Source organism: Eumetopias jubatus, unplaced genomic scaffold, assembly GCF_037043125.1.
Source record: "Eumetopias jubatus isolate StellerSeaLion01/CBP00866 unplaced genomic scaffold, mEumJub1_p1.0 scaffold_5, whole genome shotgun sequence".
Classification (NCBI taxonomy): Eukaryota; Metazoa; Chordata; class Mammalia; order Carnivora; family Otariidae; genus Eumetopias; species Eumetopias jubatus.
Genome location: NW_028274811.1, coordinates 103,760,969 through 103,769,915, shown reverse-complemented (window position 1 = coordinate 103,769,915; position 8,947 = coordinate 103,760,969). Strand labels below are relative to the sequence as shown.

Below are 8,947 nucleotides of genomic sequence, written 5' to 3'. Positions count from 1 at the left end.
ACATGGATTAATCACTTACTTGAATTTTATCTATGGTCAGGTAATATATTCTCTGATAGGACAAATAGGAAAATAAAGGTTTGATATTTTTCATCTCCTCTATACACTATTACAAAGAATAACTTTCTCCCATCTTGATATTTTTCAAAGCTTTTTGAGAAACACACACAAATAATTTGGATTTAGTCGATTTTATTTACAGCTTTTTTTTTTTTACATTTCAGAGCATTACACAATTACATTTTCTCATTTTCTGACCTGCAAACAGATACCTTAAACGGAAATATTTCTTAAAAATTATCAAATTAGGTACATCCAAAATGCAACAATTACACATATGACAATTAATTCACAAAGTGTAATTTACCAGGACGTATCCTAAGAATTTAGGAACAGCCAGTCAGGAGAAATCTGACCAAATTTAGCAATCAACTATTTACATATCCAAAGACAAACCTACCTAAACTCCCAAACCAGAATTTTGAAAGTTTTTGTTAAATCCCCGTTAAAACAAGAGTGACGATTCAAACCTTGTCAGCCTTGAAAGTCTTAACCCCAAATACCGGGCTATTTCCCCAGTCCGCAACTGAATAGCAAGCATCTCAGTTTGTCAAACACCTAAGTATTGAACTCTTGCGCCATTGTGCACATAGAAGGGCTAAGTATTCATTAATTAAAAAACAAGTAGTCATTAAATACCCACACTATTCCCCCATCCCCACCCCCCACCCAGCTCACCCAGCCCTTACTGCAATCCCAAATATGCAACCTATGTCACATAGTGACAAGCTATGTTATATATATGTATGTATGCATATACACACATATACGTACATGTGCATATATATATAAATATACACACATACACACAGTACTAGGTACAAATGGCAATTAACAGTCCCTGCAAAAATTCATTTTCAGTTGAGGCTATGGCTCCTATGCCTTGGGATGGTTTGACTTCAAAACTGAAAAATACTGCTAAAATCTCACTTCCTTAAGACAAAATTTGATTGCTTGTTCAGTTTAAGCTTCTCAGTCTAAAAATGGCTATAAGGTAAGTATAAAAAAGCAGCCAACTGAGTACAATTCCTCTCTCCGATTTTGCCAAGCTATTTCGTAGAAGTTACTCCTAACTAGACTAGGAAATCTGCGGTGCTTTCCAATGGTTCTTGCCTACCTTACTGTCCATGTTCACGTTTCAAACTGTGTCAACAGAGCCCGCACTTCAGGGGTCAGCTGCTTGGCAGCCTTAGCCGCCTCTGTGATGGCCTTGCGGTATAGGCCCTTTCTCTTCTTATTAAAGCGTGACTGGAAGTTTTCTAAAAAGGGGGAGAGTTGCGAAAGAGCAAGAAAAGAGGTTGTTGGAGACCCAAACCACGAAATGCGGGCCTCCTGTCGGACTAAAAGGCCGTTATCTTTCCGGCTCACAGTTATAGTGAGAATACGGGCTGGCCACCAAGGGAAGCCATAGATCTTGGCCCAAACAATGTCCCCTACACATATGGTCCTGCCATCTGGTGTGACGCATTTAGAGACGTTTTTGGAAAAGACTTTCATTTTCAAGGAATTACTGAGCTTTTTCTCTTCCTTTGAAGAGGAGGAAGTGGAGGAGGTGGAAGGTGCATGCATACTGCCTGGAGGAAAATCAAAGCTTTCGGAAGAACTACACTCAGAGTTGGAGGATTTCAAATCATCTGTGCTATCAATGCTACACACTGAAGCACTGGAAGAGTCAGATTTCTTTTGATTTAGGGTCATGTAAACAGAGATATTGCTTTTGCTGCCCTTTTTGCCCAGTGTCTGTGGTTCATCCTGCTCACCAGGCACAAGCACTTCACTGGTGTCCTGAACCTCACTGCTGGCCTCTTCAGGGCCTTTTGAGGGACTCTGATTTTCTGAAGGGGCCTCACCTGCTGAGCGGGTAGAGGTGCAGCGAGACTGGGGCTTGGGTGCCATCTTGCCACTCCGCATTTTCTCAAGTCCTGTCTTCAAAGAAGAGTCATTTTCTTCATTCCTGTACCTTTGTGGTTTTAAACGAACCCGGGGTGGAAGGGAACCTGAGCTAGGACTCTGATAGCGACGTGTGAAATGGACCTTTGAATGTGCATTTTTGGATGTAGAGGTTTCACTTTGCTTCTTTTGTGCCTTTTCTTTGGCAATTTTCAACACTTCCCGAGCTTTTGCATGATCCATGTTCTTACTCTGGAGCACTTTTTTAGTACTTAACTGAGCTTTTGATGTATTTGCCTGAGCAGAAACTTTGACTACTCTGCCTCTGCTGTGAGCAATACTGGAAACCTTCACCACAGCATTTCTTTTCTGGCTTTCGTTTTGGTTTTTCCCATCCACTTTATGGTCAGTTTTCAGTTTTTTGTTCACAGTAGTTACACTTTCATTTTTCCGTTTTTTATCTTCATATTTAGAAGAGTCACTTGCACTACTACCTTTTCTAATTTCCTTTTTCTCCGCAACAACACTGTTTTTACATTTGTCACACAGGACTTGCCTGGGTCGCAGTTTAATAGCATTCATTATTGAAGTAGGTTCTTCCCTGTACATTTTTCGTTTGGGTCGCTTAATTTTCCGAGGTGGTGGCTGAGGTATTGACTGGTTATAGGTGTCCCTGATAAACAAAGGGGGAGGGTAAGGTGCTCCTTCATGGAAGAGAGGCGGTGGTTTGGAAGTCCACAGGCTTTCAGCCAAGCCCGGCTCGGGAGGCGAGATGGGAGAAGGGTCATTGGGAACAGCACCATTCACTTCACGCTTGACTTCTGTCCCTTCTCGGAATGTATTACTTTGGAGCTGCATGGCTTCAGGTTTCTCCTTATATTCCCTTTTGGGAAACACCGTCACAGGGATCCCATGGGGCCCAAACCTTGGAAAGAAATCAAAGAAAAAAGACATTAACCCAATGTCTATGATTCAGTTTCTTACACTGAAACACCACCTAGTGTTTGTACGTATGACCTTTCCTGAACTCTATTTCATATTAAAAAATAAAAACAAAAACCTACTAACCACCTCCCCGCCAAAATCCCAAAGCCCTTCATTTTTTATTGGTCCTACATTTTAGGTATGAACAGATTATACATTTAGGCATAAACTCAAATGATTGTTCTAAGCATCAGAATAGCTGACTTTTTTTTTTTTAAGCTGACATTATTTAAAACAGACCTTTCAGTCTTAGATCAGAAAGGTGTTCTATCAGATAGCTTAACATTATATGTCATTTGAGGTTACATTCGCTGGACTATGGACAAGTCCAGTAAATGCAATTATAAATATACAACATACACATCTCCCTCTGGTTATAAGAGCTTTCAAAAGCTTCACAAAACAAATTCAGCCTTAACTACCCAAAAACACTGAATCAGTAAAATTCCACGTCAACTTCACTTCATCACTAAAGATTCAAAGACCAGCTGCTCCTTTACTCTTACACCCTAACTCTTGAAGCCATTCATCTACCTCCTGCCCCCAAAACCCAAAAAATATGAGTAATTCAGATGCCCAAATTACAACACAAGCAGATAGGTACACAGCTGTGGCTAACTTTTTAAAAAATACATCACACATTAAGAAATATTATGTATGTATACGTACATGCGTATATAAATATATAAATACACACACTTAAGCCAAAGTTTCACTAAATGTTTAACCTTATATTATGTGATACATAATGGTATTTCCCCCTACTCTGGTCTATTTCACTTGTTTTAATGCTGGTCAGACTCATTACATGGATTTTAAAACTGGTCCAGACCCAGTTTGAAAAGCACTGGTAGAGAACACAAATCTTTACAAATCTCAGTTTCTAATAAAACAAGGGTCAACATAACCCTGTTTTTTATGTAGACTTAGAAATCACTGTGATTTAATCCTCCTAGGCTAAACATCTTAAAGCTAAACCTGCTACACTCCGATTCCTTCACATAAAAATAAAATCACACTACCAAATAATTTCATCATGTGCATGTTAACATGTTAATTGTAAAGCACTATTTGATGCTGTCTGAACAGCAGTGAACACAATTCTAAAATCAATCCTTTCAGGCAGCAAGCATCCGCTTCAGATAGTCAGAACTCCTAAGATGCATATGTCTTGCATGTCTGTTTTTCTAGAGAATGAGTCTTCGTTCTCATTCTCTAACATGTCCTTAGGTCCCCAATATCTTTGTTGTGAAGAAATCTTGACATCATTTTCTTAGGGCTATAAACACACCTAAACTCATTCGGGGATGTAGTTAAGTGCCACCACCACCAGTTCTGTTTCTGATACCTAAATTATTTTCTCCCTGAAGTCTTCTGTTAGTATGGTGACCACAAACCAACAGCTTGTAAAACAACAAAGGAAGAGGAAAGCTTTTACCCAGGGTGCGACAGACTTGAATCTGGGCTAGTCCACAAAGATACCCTCTTCTCTACATCAGATTTACAAAGTGGCTTTCTATTCTAGCACAGCATCTGGTACTTAAATGTTTGCGTCCTATTTACTTGGCAAGGCAAGTTGAGCATTTAGCCTTTTCTTATATGAACGAGAGGTGATTTTTGGATTTTCACCTACAGCAACATAAAACAATGTAACTTATCTGAGGTGAGACCACTACTGATACATAGCAACCAAATTTCTAACCTTAAGAAGCTATCCTTTTGCCCCACTGCACTTTCACATGGTGTTTTCACAGCTGAATAAAAAATGCCCATCCTCTTATTAGGCATAACTAAAACTATAATCATCCTAATGTCTGAGGTAGTTTCACAGATGTTCTTACCAACTTTCTATCCATGGTGTTACTAAACATCTCTAGATGCAGTTTTTGTTATGTGTAAAATAGGCTAACACTATTTCCTACCTTAAAGGATTCAGGTAAGGATTAACAGGAAAATGTCAGCCATTTTCTTGACGAAACTTTACTTCATTTAATTAATCTGAATTTTTAGTAATTTTTTTAAGATTTTACTTATTTGTGAGAGAGTGAGCACCCGCGTGCACAAGTAGGCAGAGAGAGAGGGAGAGAAAGCAGGCTCCCCGCTGAGGAGAGGTGGGGCAGGGGGAGAGTGGGCAGTGGGGAGCCTCTAGATACCAGGACCCTGGATCATGGACCTGAGCTGAAGGCAGACCCTTAACCAACTGAGCCACCCATGCGCCCCATCTGATCTTATTTTCAACTAATTTACTAGACTTTAGGATCATTTCTGTATCTTAATTTATACTCAAATTTATACTTAATACTTAATTTATACTCAAAGTGAAGATGATCTAGCCAATTATTTTAGAACTTTATACCAAATAAGCTGTGGAATCTATTATGTTTTCCCTCAGGGAGTTTAATAAAAACTTTAATTTCACTTCTGGGGGGTTTTATCCTTGCCTTTCCCTCTAAAGCATATAAAATACAAACATTAAATGGTTTTAAGTAACATAGGAAGGCACTTCACTGTGTAGTAATAAGGCACCAAAGCGGGGAAAAAAGAAGCCAAGCTGGTAATTGTGGGTGGTACACAATTTGGCAAAAGTAGAAAAATATTTTTTTTAAAGATTTTATTTATTCATTTGACAGAGAGAGAGACACAGCCAGAGCAGGAACGCAAGCAGGGGGAGTGGGAGAGGGAGAAGCAGGCTTCCTGCTGAGCAGGGAGCCCGATGCGGGGGCTCGATCCCAGGACTCTGGGATCCTGACCTGAGCAGAAGGCAGTCGCTTAACCAACTGAGCCACCCAGGCGCACCAAAAGTAGAAAAATATTTTTAAGTAATAATAAAACTTCCTCAAAGGATCACAAAGATTAAATCACCTTAGGAAGAAAAGAGATATCAACGTACTACTCCATTTCAGTAATCCTACTGTCTCCCTAACATGGACAATACTTAGTATTATGACGGTGTTTTCAAAGTAATGGTGAAGACGTTGGTTGTGAAATCAATTTCCAGGATCACAACTATGATTTAGATATTTAAAAACAGAGTCTAAATATATGTAACTGCAATGAAACTGTTTCATATGTGTATGTATATACACATCCACATGTAAAATAATTTGTAACTATGCTCAAAATTTTGAAAACCATCAATTTATGAAACTGTAACCTTGCTAAGAATATAAAGTAGCAACAAAACTACATCCTCTTCAGGCACCTGGCTGATTCAGTCAGTAGAGCATGTGACTCGATCTCAAAAGAGTGGTGAGTTCAAGCCCCACACTGGGTATGGAGCCTATTTAAAAAAAAACAATGTTCTCTTAAAAATCCCAGAATCTAATTTCTCAAGTGTGTTCTCTAGAAATCTGCAACACTCTGTGGTGTTTGAAAATGAAGATTCCTAAGCCCTACCCCAAGACTGAATCATAAGACCCTCCCCTGGGTGGGGGGGAACGCAGGACTTTTAATTTTTAGCGAACATTTTTGCTTTAGCTTTTTCTAAGGTGAAGGTATTTATGTCTCATGTGAATGCTCACCTCAGCAGAGGAGGATTTGAATCGTTTGAGAAGTGAAAGGCTGACTAGTATCCTTGCTTGAGCTTTTTCGAGAAGAACTTTTCACAATTCTTTAAGACTTAAGCAATAAGACGCAAAGCATCTGTCCTCTTTTCTCCACTCCTTCTTCATGCAACAAGAAAGTTATTTATTGGGGCACCGGGGTGGCTCAGTTGCTAAGCGTCTGCCTTCGGATCAAGCCCCGCATCGGGCTCCCTGCTCAGCGGGGAGCCTGCTTCTCCCTCTCCCACTCCCCCTGCTTGTGTTCCCTCTCTTGCTGTCTAACAAATAAAATCTTAAGAAAAAAAAAAAGTATTTATTAGCATATCAGTGACTCATCCTAACCCTTACCCATTTTCAGTATTCTTTAACCACTACCCAAAAATTCTAAAGGAAAAATATTCAGGTATTATGGCTTAATTAAAAATTTCTGGGGAGGGGCGCCTGGGTGGCTCAGTTGATAAGCGTCTGCCTTCGGCTCAGGTCATGATCCCAGTGTCCTGGGATCGAGTCCCACACCAGGCTCCCTGCTCAGCAGGAAGCCTGCTTCTCCCTCTCCCGCTCCTCCTGCTTGTGTTCCCTCTCTCGCTGTGTCTCTGTCAAATAAAATCTTTAAAAAATAAATAAATAAATAAAATTTTCTGGGGGAGCCTGGCTGACTCAGTCAGTGAAGCATGTGACTCGATCTCAGGGTTGTGAGTTTGAGCCCCATGTTGGGTGCAGAGTTTACTTAAAAATAAAAAATCCTTTGGGGCGCCCGGGTGGCTGTCAGTTAAGCACGAGACTCTTGGGTTTCAGCTCAGGTCGTGATCTCACAGTTGTGCGTTTGAGCCTGTGTTGGGCTCCCCACTCAATGGAGAGTTTGCTTGAGATTCTCTCTCCCTCTGCCTCTGCCCCTCACCCCCCAATCCACTCGCTCGTGGGCTCCCTCTCAAAATTTAAAAAAAAAAAAAAATCAATGAATAAAAAAGAAAAAAAACCCTTAAAAAATATAAATATAGCTTCTGAGGAAAACCAGTGAAGTGTATCAGAGACCTCTGAACTATCTTTGCAAATTCCTGTGAATCTATACGATAAAGTTTTAAAACTAGCTGCCTTCTTAGTAATTTAGGAGTAATGATAGCCAAAATTTTGAGAATACTGGGGCTTAATAGTTATTTTGTATCAAGGCAAGAGAAAGAGAAAAAGGATCCTCACCTAACGTAAAGGTGAAACAAATGTAATGAAGAGTATTTAATAAGCTAGAATTCAAAAAGTGACTTAGAGAAAGGGTAAGAATATTTTCTGGTATTTAGGTTCCATTCTAGAGGTCTGAATTTTACTGATGATTCTAGATTTGACTAAATGAATCTTTTATTCACCCACTGATAAAATTACGGTATTTGCTTAAGATTTCTAGCATTACCAATCAATCCTATACCTAAATATGTTATCACTTCTTAAGTGAAAACTATCATCAAAATTCCCTTTCCATAGGCATACTTCAAACAAAATAAAAAATGTTTACCAACTCTTACCTCTTATGCTGAAAGTATTTTTTAAATACTGATGTATTTTAAAAGATAAAAAATAAATGCTGATACACTGTTTATCAACATTAACTTAACAGCAACCTCAATCACCTTATCTCTGACCTAGGATTATATTCTTTTCCTTCCTGTTTACAATAGTTTAATAAGAGTGCACAACTGATTCTCATTTTCTTCTTTCAAATTCTGGTTGCCAAGCTCCTACTTTAAGAGGAAATTCTTCTAAAAATATTGTACAGTAAAAATAAAGAAACTAAGGATTCATATTTTAGGCACGCCAACAGAGGTCCTGAAGAATTTGACACTCCAAGAATTCAGGAGGGTTAGTTGAGACAGGCCCCAATGTTCTGGCTGGCTGACTTCCCTCCAATAAACAGAAAACAAAAAGAAACCTTTCCTTTCCAAAATTATGTTCTTAAAGAATCTACAGTAAGAAAAATTTATATGCAATTAACCACATGAAAAATAGTAATCCAGACTCATTTCAATTCAAGCAGTTTTCAGAAATTACTTCTTCCTTAAATTAGCAACAGGTTAAATCATAAAGGAGGGAAAACTATAAAGCAAACTTATTTTGGTTCACATTCCATCTCTGGAAATTGGTTATGTCAAAATTTAATCTCAGGATAAATGAAATTAATTCAATAAGCTGTACACAGAAGAAAATTTTAAATAGAAATGTGTATCTAAGCCCCCCAAAAAATTCAAGCCAGTACACACTTCTGGGTATATATCCAAAATAATCGAAAACAGGGTCTCCAAGAAATATTTGCATACCCACGTTCCTAGCAGCATTATTCACAATAGCCAAAAAGTGGAAACCCAAGCACCCATCAACAAACGGATAAATAAAATGTGGTATGTACATACAATGGAATACTATTCAGCCTTAAAATGGAAATTCTGTCACGTTACAACATGGATGAACCTTGAGAACATTATGCT

General features: G+C 38.8%; 1 protein-coding gene across 4 annotated transcripts in view; it reads right to left on the bottom strand.

The window, feature by feature from the left end:
* The window catches only part of PWWP2A (PWWP domain containing 2A), a 37,429-nt gene that overhangs the window by 14,476 nt on the left and 14,006 nt on the right, over positions 1 to 8,947 (bottom strand). For 2 of the 4 annotated variants that reach the window (XM_028106493.2, XM_028106496.1), the window contains exon 2: positions 1,178 to 2,875. In XM_028106493.2, the coding sequence (XP_027962294.1) occupies positions 1,192 to 2,875 (1,684 nt within the window). In that variant the 3' untranslated portion in view covers positions 1,178 to 1,191. Of the gene's footprint in view, positions 1 to 738; positions 2,876 to 8,947 lie in introns of those variants that run through there. The other 2 variants (XM_028106492.2, XM_028106498.2) reach the window with 1 other exon arrangement.